This window comes from Penicillium cinerascens, assembly GCF_028974065.1.
Source record: "Penicillium cinerascens strain IBT 15544 chromosome Unknown scaffold_4_segment0_segment0, whole genome shotgun sequence".
NCBI classification, from domain to species: Eukaryota; Fungi; Ascomycota; class Eurotiomycetes; order Eurotiales; family Aspergillaceae; genus Penicillium; species Penicillium cinerascens.
The window spans coordinates 2,035,357-2,048,228 of NW_026695297.1; the positions used below are offsets into that span (position 1 = coordinate 2,035,357).

General features: G+C 50.6%; 5 protein-coding genes across 5 annotated transcripts; 3 read left to right on the plus strand and 2 right to left on the minus strand.

Moving 5' to 3' along the window:
• Positions 1 to 1,520: 1,520 nt before the first annotated feature.
• On the plus strand, positions 1,521 to 2,411 carry N7498_008747 (uncharacterized protein; the record flags this gene model as incomplete). Its single annotated transcript, XM_058455809.1, has 1 exon — positions 1,521 to 2,411. The coding sequence occupies one exon, from the start codon at positions 1,521 to 1,523 to the stop codon at positions 2,409 to 2,411; it is 891 nt and encodes a 296-aa protein (XP_058305797.1).
• A 1,061-nt stretch (positions 2,412 to 3,472) lies between these two features.
• N7498_008748 (uncharacterized protein) lies at positions 3,473 to 4,786 on the plus strand (the record flags this gene model as incomplete). Its single annotated transcript, XM_058455810.1, has 2 exons — positions 3,473 to 3,864; positions 3,937 to 4,786. 2 exons carry the CDS (start codon positions 3,473 to 3,475, stop codon positions 4,784 to 4,786), a joined length of 1,242 nt encoding a protein of 413 aa, XP_058305798.1.
• Positions 4,787 to 5,213: 427 nt separating this feature from the next.
• Positions 5,214 to 7,215, minus strand: rfeD (uncharacterized protein; the record flags this gene model as incomplete). The annotated part of the gene is made up of 5 exons (XM_058455811.1): positions 6,939 to 7,215; positions 6,638 to 6,806; positions 6,421 to 6,572; positions 5,949 to 6,368; positions 5,214 to 5,888 (listed from the first exon to the last, which is right to left on the minus strand). Exons 1-5 carry the CDS (start codon positions 7,050 to 7,052, stop codon positions 5,214 to 5,216), a joined length of 1,530 nt encoding a protein of 509 aa, XP_058305799.1. The 5' UTR covers positions 7,053 to 7,215.
• Positions 7,216 to 9,026: 1,811 nt separating this feature from the next.
• N7498_008750 (uncharacterized protein) lies at positions 9,027 to 10,580 on the plus strand (the record flags this gene model as incomplete). Its single annotated transcript, XM_058455812.1, has 2 exons — positions 9,027 to 9,443; positions 9,525 to 10,580. The coding sequence occupies 2 exons, from the start codon at positions 9,027 to 9,029 to the stop codon at positions 10,578 to 10,580; spliced, it is 1,473 nt and encodes a 490-aa protein (XP_058305800.1).
• Positions 10,581 to 11,267: 687 nt separating this feature from the next.
• Positions 11,268 to 12,278, minus strand: N7498_008751 (type 1 glutamine amidotransferase; the record flags this gene model as incomplete). The annotated part of the gene is made up of 1 exon (XM_058455813.1): positions 11,268 to 12,278. One exon carries the CDS (start codon positions 12,276 to 12,278, stop codon positions 11,268 to 11,270), a length of 1,011 nt encoding a protein of 336 aa, XP_058305801.1.
• Positions 12,279 to 12,872: the final 594 nt, after the last annotated feature.

The following is a 12,872-nucleotide window of genomic DNA, read 5'->3' on the forward strand; positions in this document are numbered from 1 at the left end:
CTCGTTGATTGAGTTTTGGGGTTGACCTCCTAGTACACACAATGGACTCCTTTACTAAGAGGGGCTTGTATACGGAGCACTCTATGTTCCAAGAACGAGGCCCAGGTTTCTCTCACTTTCGACAATTAACATTGGCAGGACCGACGGCGCTATGGTAAAATGGATAGGGGCTGGTCAGATTCGGTCTAAAAGAAGGATTGGGATATTCGACTGGTATTGGTACTTTGATTTAAATGGGTCTTGACAGGAACAGAACTTGGGATCTCGGTGCAAACTTTTTTAATTGGCCCGAAAGTGGTGTTTAGAGCCAAGAGTCTTTACTAGTGCGCTTATCCAGCGACGAAATAATGCAAACGAGCCACGTTAACAGGGCTGGACAAACGACAAACAGTTTCGTATGTTGCAAAAGCGACTGAACGGCATGAAAGCACAGGTACTTATTTGTTCTTCTTTCTTCTGGGCTCCTTCGACTTGGTTTGCAACCTTGCTAACCAGACGATGATGGGGTAGTTGTGGCGTTTCTATGCCCCCAGGGGAGGATTCCCTTTGGCAAGCTGCTGTCAAGAATGCGAGTCCCAATGAGGCGCTCACCATAATTAAGAGGGTAAGCCACATCCATAGCGTTGGATTCTGAAAGGGAGCTGATGCTAGAAAAAACTAGGTGATCATAGTATTCAGTTATTTGAACGACCCCGAGGTCTAGGGACGACTCAAGATCACCAACAAATTGGTCTGACAGGAATTAAAACTTGTACAAGACGCATACAACAAAGCCAATGGAAGAAATACACAAATCTTAGATTGTTGGGATGAATGGTTTGCGGGTCATCTGGATCGTGAATGGAAAAGGCTTAGAGGTATGGTTGTATCCGCACTGTGGACAATTCATCTTGGCAAATAAGATAGCTTTCTGTGGCTTTATGATTTTGTGATGATTGCTAGGTTGTGATCTTGAGGCAAAAGGAGAGAAATTCGAGTGCTAATGATGCCAACTTATAGAAGATAGATACGGGTAAGAGAGCCTCAATCTGGGGTATGACCCAATGATAGAAGCTACGTAAACTTTTGTGACACTATGCACCTCTTGCAGGCTTATCACACGCTACTCTGATTCCTCTGCATTACACACAAATAATTTCTGTGTAGGCTCAAAGCGGCGCTTAGAGCCTCTATCGAGGTCTCGCTCTCCTAGCTACTTCCTTCGTATTCTGGATGGCCTGTCCTCCAAGGATCTTTGGCGACCGAACGAGTCTAGCATAAAAGAGCCTGTCTGACATTTATACCTATAACCTCATATATACTATATTGACTCAACTGCTGTTTGCAAGGTAAAAAAAGCCATAGTCCCCAGAGAAAGAGAGCGTGGGAGGCGGGGACACTAGTTCAATGGTGGTCAGTCTCTTAAAATATAAGCAAGGGGCTTTCCGCTTAGAATTTTTTTTTTTCACTCTTCCTTTCAATCGTCAGTCGAAACTTGTCTCTTGCAATAAATTGGTCCGACCTCCTACAAACTATCCACAATGGGTGAACCACTCGAGAAAAGTTGTGTCGCATGCGGGTGGACACTTGACAAAGAAAAGCGGTGCCACTATACAAGCCACCTTAAACTATTCTACGGTGCATCTACACGGGGTGTGTGGTCTATTGGGTCAGATGTGATTCTGAAAGACCGGCCCGACGAGGGTCCAAAAGCAAAAGTTGAAGTCAAAACATTGAAATATTTAGCGACCTATACCGACATTCCTATCCCGAAGGTTTTACGCGATTGGGTCGATCGAGATAAGCGATATTTCGTTTTGAACGAACGTATCAGTGGTCAGACGCTTGAGGAGGTATGGAGTTCTTTGTCAGGGCCCCAAAAAATAGATATCGCGGACCAAGTCGTGGAAATAAGAAAGCAGCTTCGACTCGTCACGTCAACCTCTATTCAGTGTGTCGATCAAAGCCCATGCTATCCAGGCTTATTATTTTTCGATCTTGAGCCTCGTGGACCGTTTCACTCTGACCAAGAGCTCTGGGATGCTCTGGCCCTTAACCTTCGCCACCTCCCTCAACAAGTTTTGGAGAACTTAAAGAAACGCCTACCGAAGTGCGAACCCTATGTGCTTACCCATTGCGATCTTAATTTGGGAAACATTATGGTCCAAGACGCAAAGGTTGTCGGTATCCTTGACTGGGAATACGCTGCCTTCTTCCCTATTTGGTATGAATATGTTTCCGCCTCTTTTGGATTTACAGATATGGATGTGGAATGGAAAAAGTTGCCCCGGGAGCGCTTAGACGCACATGGCGAGGCGCACGAAAATGCCAAGGTATTCTGGACGGATATCTGTAATCTAAGACAGTATCCAAATCTAGACGAGAAAGGTCAGGAAACCTTAGAGAGATTGTCCTCGACAATATTGGATTAGCGAGGGCAATCTTGGACTAGTGAAATCACACGCTACCAAGAAAGCTCTGTTTTATTGGCTAGGTCCAGTAATTTTGGCCCCGAGAACTGCCAAGTCCAATCGAATTGATCACACTGGGAGTTACTCTTAGGGACTTTCCTCGTAAGGTGTAAACGCAATCAGTCTTCAGATTATATCCCTCTGCATGACGTTTGAATTGGATCGTAAGGTAAGGGTTGCTTTGGGCGGTAACGGTTTAGCCTTAGAATCAAAGAGCGAAGCTTGAAACATTTTTGGTTGAAAGAACTTAACGCCATATACTGGTGCTAGTCCATTGACTTGGGACCCTGGATTTGGGGCACGGTCTTTTAAGTGTCAGTCATTTGCGTCAGAAAGAATTCATTTCTAAGTATAGAATGCTAAAGGCAAGCAACATGCAACCAGGTCGGTGTCACCCAATTGGACCTGCCATGATCTAACCAATGCTCCCACCGCATAACCATGTGTGGCCCAGAATTCCAGCAATTATGACGGACGGGGACAAGAGCGGGGGATCTCCTCATCGGGTAAACGCCAACCGCATCTACGTAGAAGTCTATCCAGGAAAGATCGACTCCGTACGTCGGCGAAAGGAGCATCCTACTTACCCCTCAACCCGAAACAGCTTACAATATAGCAATCACCTTGGGAAGTAAACTCCAAACAAAGCCAAAGACAGTGTAAATCAACACATTGATCCCGGCCTCATTATCAACCAAGGTAGTATACCCAGCCCAATACAACCCTGAACGTACTTGGGTGTGCGCCCCTTGACTCCCAACCCCCTCGACTCCACCACCTCCACCAGACATGCAGCAACCCTGTCGATCCATTCCAGTTATCCCACACAAACATTGACTGGGCACTCGTCATGTCAGGCCACTGGAAGGGAGAATTTAACCATGCATCCGAGCTGGCTTGTTGATCCGTCGTCCCGTGTGTCGCGTCGTAGCACTCACATACAGGCCGGCACCTGAGGAACTGATCCTCAGGCCTCTACATAACCAGGTTCCCTTCCTAGCTCGTTGGCACATCTATCCAAAATGCGCCTTTCACACGCGAGTCTCCTCGCGACGCTTGGCCTCGCATCCGCTGCGTCCAAGCCTCCGCACTCCGCGCGCCTCTGGGCAACGCATTACAACGGCCATGTCTACACGCTGACACTCGATGGCGAGCACCTCTCGCTTACCGACAAGCTCAAGACATGCGGTAAAATGCCTAGCTGGTTGACCTATGACTCGGAAACGCGTGTGCTGTACTGCTCTGACGAAGACGGCACCGCCGACCCCTCAACCCACGGCTCCTTGACAGCGTACAGCACCGCGCCGAACGGCAAGCTGCATGAGATCGCGAGTACCAAGACGATCGGCGGTGGTGTCAACTCCGCGATCTATGAGAATGGCGATGGAGAGAAGTATATCGCTATTGCGCACTAGTAAGTTCTTCCCTCCCCTTGATCCAATGGTCTATATTGGGGATCCAATGTATAAAACTAACGCATAAACAGTGAGGGCTCGGCAGTCTCAACCTACGACCTCCCTTTAAAGGAAAACGCTCCCTACAAACAAGCCTTCCGCTTCCACATGGACCACAAAGGTGCCGTACCCCAACAAGACTCTCCCCACCCCCACGAGGTCTTCCTCGACCCAACGGGCTCCTTCCTTGTCTCTCCCGACCTAGGCGCCGATCTACTGCGCATCTATTCCATTTCCGCCGACGACGGCCACCTCCACGAATGTCCCGCCGTGAACGTCACATTCGGCAGTGGCCCCCGGCACGGCGTGTTCTGGACAGACGGGACAAATGAAACCATCCAGACCGCCGAAAACGGGCAGATCACGCACCAGAGACAGTTTGCGGCTGTGGGTAAGACGATGATTTACCTCGTTAATGAAATCGGTGGTACGATGATGAGCTTTGATGTTGCGTATGCGCGTTCCGGCTGTCTGGACCTCCAGAAGACGCAGACACTTGTTCCGTATACCGGGGGCAAGATGCCCAAGGGAGCGACGCCGGCTGAGATCAGGATGGTTGGGGATATGTTTTATGTTTCCATTCGCAGCGATCAGGGATTCAAGCCGAGTGATTCGATGGTTACTTTGAATCGGTCGCCTAAGAATGGGTCTGTTAGTTTGAGGAACAAGTCTGATGCGTATGGAAAGGTGCCGCGGACGTTCGCAATCAACAGGGCGGGCGATCTGGTTGCCATTGGGAACCAGGCGAGTGCAACTGTTATTATTGTGCGCAGAGATCGGGAGACGGGGGATCTTGGGAATAAGGTTGCTGAGTTGCAGGTTGGGCAGCCTGGGAAAGTTGGGACGGCGGAGGGGTTGAGTAGTGTTATTTGGGAGGAGTGAAGCGTAACTGGAGTATAAATTTCGAGTTTGGAGGGTATGTGTGTATACCGGACTCTTTCTATGTTAATTGAATTGACAGAACATGAAACATGAAACATGAAACAGGCAGTACAACGAAGATGAAAAGTCACAAAGTGCATAAATCGTGTCCAAGAAACATACACATGAACACATGAACCCGCCCGATGCCCACCAAACCAACATGAACCAGAAATGGGAGAGAAAAAGGGAGGTTAAGAAAAAAAAGACCAGCTTTGTTCGTTTTGATCGGGGGCCTGCTCCGAGATGATTGAATGAATGCGACGTCGTGTCCGACGAGGCTGGCCGTGATCGAAGAAAAAGAAAGAAAAAAAAAGGAACGACCGTATATATCAGGGCGTAAAGTCATAACATCCGTAAGACAATGAACCGTGAGCAAGCTCATAGATTACTTAAAGTCCAGCTGGAAAGCTTTCCACTTTCCTCCCACCGTCCTGCACCGTGGACACCCTCTTGCAGCGGGATAACTCGTCGGCCCAGGCGGCATACTGTTCAAAGCACCATTACCCGGGCTTCGGAACTGAGCAGGCGGACTCGTGATGAACATGCCAACACATTCACGACAGACACCACAAATGCATTCCGTACATGCGTAGCACTCATTCAACGCCCAGGCACGCTTACAATTGGCACAGTAGATTTGAATCTCTTTGTTGCGGAATGAAGCGGGGGTGGGGTTCGAGAAACGGTGGTGCTGTCGCTGGGAGACGGGCGGAATTAGATTCAGGACTGGACTTGAGTCGGAGTTTATTGATCGGGCGACGCCTGATGATGCGGAAGGCAAGTTCTTTCCTGATGCCGAGGACATGGAGTCTAGTGACGATTCGATTGATGGGAATGGTTCCAGGTCGCTGTCGCGACTGCGGGGTCCTTCGTATGGCGGGGGCGTAAGTGACTTGTGCAGTGGCGACGCCGCATATGAATGCGGTGGAAACTGTCGGTTGAGAGGTGGCAGCCCTTGGGCCGATTGGAAAGCCGGTGGTAGGGAAGACCGATTCTTGGGCCCAGATGGAGCAGACGTCACGTTAGCGAGTAGCGGGGCGATCGTTGGAGATCGGCCAGCCTGGGATCCATGTTAGTCGCACGAAACATATATCGACTGTCGAAAAAAGGCAACACTCACTTCGGAGTACCGTTCATCGTCAGCTTCGGTCGCCGAGGTCGCCGCTTCAATCAGATCCTCCCAACGCTTGCCTTGCGCCCACGCCGCAGTCTGAGGTTCAGCGGAGAGGGCTTTACGGTCGCCGAGACTCGGGCGCCGACCAAACTCTTTCGATTTCGGGCGATCATGCTTGGGTTTTCGGGCCGACTGCGTGATGGAGGATTTGCGCGGCCGGGAAAGCTTGTGCTCTCTTCGCTGAATCGGGGGTAGAGTTGATGAGCGACCGGGAGGCGAATGATTGAGAATAGACGGAAGGAGTTCCCGCGGGCGAGGCGAAGAGAACGGGGGAAGAGATTCTTGCTTGAAGTGGTCGCGCAGCGAGGGCAATTCAATCGTGGAGCGCATGCGACCCTGATGTAGATCGGTGTCGGAGTGGGTGTCCTGGGGAAGCCGGGGTAAGTACAGTCCAGCGGGTCGCAACGGCGACACATACCATGTCAGTATCCCAGTCGGAGGCGAGGCGATGGTGGTGCAATTGTGCCAGAGCGACGGCGGCCGTCGCTGCGGCGGGGCCTTGCTCGTCAAGAGCTCGCGGGGTCGCCGGAGAGCTGGCGTCAGCTACGTAGATGTCTCTATCCGCCACATCTGGGAGTGGCCGTCAGCAGTGCCGGAGGGGAACCCCAGAGGGGCAAAAGTGCAAGCAAACTGACCGCGAGGGCGCCGCGGCTGAGGGGGTTCTGGAGGTGACAGATGGGCACGTTGTTCGGGCGGGGTGTTAACCATCAGTAGGAAGCTCTCTTCGGTAGCCGGGAGCTTGGGGATGTAGTGGTTCGGATGCGCACGTCGGATATGCTCCTGCATGGAGCGATAGCGCTTTTCCTGTGGACCAGCTGGATTAGAGCAGAGCTTACGCAAATCGTTTTTTTTCTAGGGAGGTGATTTGCTCGCCGAGCTTGCGGTTTTGGCCGGGGTGGAGGGGGAGCTCTTCGAGGGGGAAAAGAGGCGACTCACTCCTAGACATCGCTTGCGACAATTGGAACCGTCGTTATTCTTCAAAGGACAGACCACTTCATTATTGGCGTCGGTGACCGAGAAGGAGCCGGTCAGCGAGCTTCGAGGAGGCATGGTGCATATGTCCCTCGTGGAGGAGAGGGGAGATAGGGATGAGAGGAGAATCCGATAAGGAAATGGACGAAAGAGCACGGTTTAGAAAAGGGCTGAAAGAAAGCCGGGATTGGCATGCTCGAGTGGGGGAAGTTAAGAAGAGAAAAATTAGGAGGAGCGGCTCATACAGTCATCGACGAGTACTTCGAGGGACTCGATCCGCCGCCGGTTGCTGCGTGGTGGGAGAGGTAGACGGGGGTATTACCGTAATTACAGGACGCCTCCCCGCCCTATCCAGGTTTTTCACCTCTCTCTTTTTCTTACTTGCTAGACTTTTTCGTTTCTTAGATGCCTGTGCATAGATCTCGAGTACTCCGTAAGCTGAGCTGGTTCATGCGTCGAGTCCCGGCCATGCACGGAGCTGACCACCTTATCCACCTGAGCTCGGGGCTGCGTACGGTCACTTTTTACGTTCGAGACTTCGGAAAGCCCGGGGGAACGGGAGTTTGATCAGCTGGATGATTTTTTTTTCCCTAGCTCAGACATGGGTACATAGGGAGACCTGCAGCATAAGCCGCGGACTGCAGGGATAGGGTGTGGGCTATAGCGATAATACGATAGATTGTGGGCGATAGCGCTATCAGCGGCCCCTCCGAAGCTCTCCCCAGCTCTCAAAGCTCGAAATTCCAGAAGCTCCTGGGCGAAGGAGGGGAGCTCCGGGTGGCGAATTTCTTAGCGCTACGTTACTGTACGTGTATTGATTCACCCACACCGCGATAAGAATCCCTAAATCCCCGATATCTAGTAAATATTTCGAACACTAGAAAGTCTCTACCTCCTACCTCGATCAATCCGATGCAAAGACTCTAATTTATGAACCTCTTGACCGAAATGAAGGGGAGTCAAGTTCCAAGTTCCGGCGTTTCCAGCGCGGGGGGCGTGCCGGGTAATACCGAGGCTCCCCGTGCCTCGAGTAACTTGTACTTTGTACTTCCTGCCGCTTAACCATTATACCCAAGGTAAGAATGGGCTATTCGCGAAATTTAGGAACTGAAAACTCAAACCCAAGACTCAAACCGGTGCTCCGACCCGACTATATACACGCGCAGGCGAGCTCTCCAGCTCCAACTTTAAACCGAATGTAACCCGTAATACCACGCGGTACACTGTATAACCGACTCCACGCACATGCCGATGAAGAGCATCCCAAAGCAGCCTGATTGGATCTCGCCTCAAAGCAGTGGACCTCAAAGTTCCCAATTACCTGCGACTCCATTGGCTTGGGACCGTTGCGGCAAGGGCGCCATCCGGATGTGGATGCCCGTGCAGGAGGAAGGATCTTGGGAAGAAAAAATCTGTTCCGGTTTCCGTACCTGTGGACTAATTCCCCCGTCTCTTCCCCTAACCAGGTACGTGGTAGATTTGAGGGGTTCTATTCTAGGTAACCCGGAGTGGAAACTGTCTTTTCCCCGTTATCGTGGGTCGAGTGTTACGGAGCCCCTTGGCTCGGCGGTCAGGTGACCAGAGCCCATTATCCCGTCTACGGACGTAGCTCAAATAAAATCATCAAGAATTCATACATGACCTCGGTCTTGCGTTCCTTTTCTGTCTTATTTCGTAACATGGAGGCTCGAAACGGGCGGGGAAGAGCATCAATAAAGCAATTTTGCTATTGAATATAGAGTAAGCGCGTGTGGCACTTGTAGTCACTCGGCAAAAGGGTCCAAATCGAACAATATTGATATTGTAACATGGAAGAGGCCTTAGGAAGAGCATAGGGGGAATATTTATTCATGGAATCAGGATGGTAGGGAAAGACATCATAGCAACAGGGAAATAGGGGACATTTCAAGTATTTATACCTGGACCGCTTTGCCCTGGGGCACTTGGTTTTATTTGAGTGAAGGATTCACCCACATCTTAACATCTTTGCAACTTCGCACCTTTCAACCCATTGACATACCTCCAAGGGCTTCACAAGTCCCCTCGTCCGGGATGGCAACACAAAGCCCGTGGTTTCTGCGTTTCCCCCCTGAAATGATTTCATCCATTGTGTCCTTTCTGCCAAACAAAGATGTCAAGTCCTTGCGCTTGACGTGCAAAGCCCTCGGCGAGATTTCACCATTCTCCTTCTCACGCGTGTTTCTTTCGGCCAACTCGTTGAACATCCAAGTTTTTCGGCCTGTAGTAGACCATCCAAAGTTTCGCCACGAAATCAAGGAGATCATCTGGGATGACGCACTGTTCGTATTCGCGCCGTTGATATGGGAAACCGTGCACCTAAGCATCAACCCCGAACGCATAGAAATCAACTCCAATGAGGGATGTCCCATCTGGTTCACGGAGGAATGCAAAGAGAACCGCTACAGGATGAAGCATCGGAAATACCGCGACGTGGACCGACCTGACCATGTTGCACGTCAGCACTAGATGGATGCCCAAATGCTGTTGAAAGCCTGTTGGAAGTATTATCGGCAACTATGGGATGATCAGACGTCTGTGATCGGATCCGAAGACGACAAGGAAGCCTTTCTTTACGGCCTGGAGCGATTCCCACGGCTCAAAAGAGTGACCGTTACGCCTGCGACTCACGGCTGGCTGTTTGCTCCGCTATACGAGACAATGATTCGAGCATTTCCATACGGATTCAACTATCCGATTCCGAGAGGATGGCACTGTGATCCCATTGATTGTCGGGTTGTCGAGCCGCTACCGTGGTTAGAGGCAACCGAGGACTACAAGGAGCTATGGAGAGGGGCTCGAATGGTTCTTCGCCTTTTGTCACAGGCTGAGAAGCATAATGTTTCCGAGCTAAGCTTCGACTCCAAGCAACTCCACACCGGACTAAACTTTTTGATTTTCGATCGGCCGTGTGAGGAATACAATCAATTTGCGGCCATCATAAAACGTCTAGGCTTCCGCCGTCTTCATCTATCTTTACTTACTGGCAGTAGTGGTGACTGGACAGGACTCCAAAGCGGATTATTCCGTCAAGCCGTGAGCCTGGCTAAGGAATTGACCTATATCTATTTATCAACTACATTCAATGATGGATCTCATTCTTTAATGAGGGATCCACGTATTCCCCTGAAGGATATTTTGCCTATTAAGGAGTGGCCGAATCTGTCTCACTTGGCGCTCTTCCGTTCCAGCGTTGATACGTCGGAGTTGATGGACATACTCAAATTGGCACCATCCTCATTACGATCTCTTGACTTGGAATTTATCGAGTTCCCCTTTGATGAATTGTGTTTGACTGGTCTACTAGAGAGGATGCGAGAGGAACTGGATTGGATCGAGAGAGATCAACCACTGAAACCGACCGTCACGATTGCGATGGAAGACCATCGCAAATGGCCGGGGAGGTTCATCAAGCTTTCAGACGAGGTGGCAAGCTTTCTCTATGGCTCTGGAGAAAATCCCCTGGATGGAGCAGATACACGCAGCCCCAAAGACGGATACGGGACGGATCATGACCTTTTTGAGGCGGAGTACACTCGGCCCAACGTCAATTTCCAGGATCTTAAGAAGTTGGGAATTATTTGTTAGGAATGCTACCCAGTTGATCCCGAGCCAAAGGTTTGAATGTCTTGTATTGAGTTTAAATCTTGGAACCTTGAAAAGTCATTAATACCCATTCGTCTATTCTAAAAAATCCTATCAATATGTATCAAGACATGTCCAATCGTATATTGGCACTTCATTCTAGCTACAGCTCCCATCATGAGGAAGATACGCTGACGCAGACATACCCACTCGCTTGTAAGCCGGAGCCACAAACAAGGGGTATCCTTCTTGAGCATTGGCAAGGGAGTGTGGTGGAGCTGGAGCTGAAGCTTAGGATGGTATCGATATTTTCTAGCTCGTAATTTATCTTTTCCGGAAGGTGAGATCCTGCCCCTTGGGGTTTGGCCGTATTGCATTTGTTTCTTTATAAAGCTCTCTATCGTCTAATATTACTATGCGCTATGTACAATCCTCGCCCTGCATGGCATGCCAGCGTCGCCACGGAACACGCAAGACAATCGTAATTCAACAGGCAACTCAATTAATCGCCACTGCCGAGGGGTCTCGAATTTGAAAAGAATGATGTTTCGGGGACGCGGGGCTTGAGCCCTTGCGGGACTGCTTCCATTTGGACTGGACTCAATTGGCGGGGCTAAATCGGAAGGATGCGCTTGAAACAAGCATTGTCTCACGGCTTGACATGCTTCTTCGGCTATAAATCGGCCCCGCTCAAGCGGCTGGAGAATCGAGTGGAGGCGTAATCATCCCATTGGGTGCAATGGGGGCCATTTTGGAGGGCTGGTCTTCGCCCGCGAAGAACAGCAGTACTGCTTCTGCTGCAGCTTTGGAATCGTCGTCGTCCTCCTGCCCCGGGACAAGAGAGCGCTCGATCTGTTCCACGTATGAGGCCACAGCTATCGCGGACCAGCGAGCGCGTCGTCCGAATTCGTGGCATAGTTCGTGGTTGACGAATGTGTCGAATTCAAAGTGGCCTTGGTAAGATAGGACCCGGCCTGGATTGTAAAGTCCCTGGATCGGGCATACGGCACTGCTGCCGATGTTCATCCACGGTGCCGGGAGCGAGACTTGTGTCTTCCCTGCATTCGCTGCAGCTGTAGCCTCAGGAGTTGGAACCACTTGGTCACCGTGGATCAACTGGATGCGGAAGGGAGAAGGTGACACCAGAGGAGGGAAGTATGCCGTGAATGATGGGTCCAGAATGATAGGCTGGATACCCATCTCAAAGCCCTTCTGCGAATGCTCGACGTGGAATGTCGAGGTTGCAGGGGCTGATTGTGCCGATCCCGACAGTAAAGCCTGCGCGATGACCTGGTGGCCGAAGCAGGAGCCGAAGATCTTTACCAGAGGGTAGTTGGCATGCACTGTCTGAATGAAAGTTTGGAGTTGCGCAATCCACGGGCAGGGGTCGTATGCTGAGTGCGCAGATCCGGTAATTAAAATCGCATCGATCGCACCAAACGGTCCGCTGTTGGTTTCTGGAGATCGTGGAGTAGAGCGAAGGCATTCAAGAGGTGGCAGTGTGCCCCCGACGGCATCGAAGGCCGTGACATGCACTGCTACTGGGCCATTTTGCAGCTGGATGCCTGCACTTTTGTTCAGACGCTCCGCGGCATTCTGAAGAAGAACGCGGAACTGCGAACTGTAGAGACCTCGTTGGGCGTATACAGATAAGCAAGGAATATCCGCGTCTAGCACGGCCACATGGAGGCGGTTGGCCATATGCGGAAGGTCTGTAGATTTTGATATCAAAAGTATCAAAATGATAGAAGAGATCAAGAGCAGTTCAAAGAATGTATAGCAAGGTATCAAAGAAAGAGGAGTTGTCGAGCGCCCGTCAAAAAATCCATGTTCAATGCCACCGATAGGGCGTGGTTCGGATCCGCATGCCCGATAAAGGGTTTCCGTGAGTAATGTGGTGGAGAGCATGGCCCAAAAGGGAAATCGAATCCTTGTCTGTGAACCATTTGAGTGGCTGCCGACCGCTGTTACTAATGGGTTGCGCTGGAGTATATCAACGTGTACTCACGACCACGACGAGTTCGATATAGGATCTACCTGGAGTACAGCTGTCGGTCAAGTAACCCTGAAAAGACCCCCGAGATCAAGTACGTTCCATTTTCAAATGTCATTTGAGGTTCCACCAGCAATCTCTAATCCAACCTTGTCGACCTCCCTCTAGAGAAACCTCATCATTTTCTCCCTCGTACACCTCCCAATGGCATAGAAAATACATATATTTCATCTACAGATGGTTGAAATCATAGAAACTAGCTACAAAGGGACCATTGGAAACATCGTCATTGCCGAGCCGAT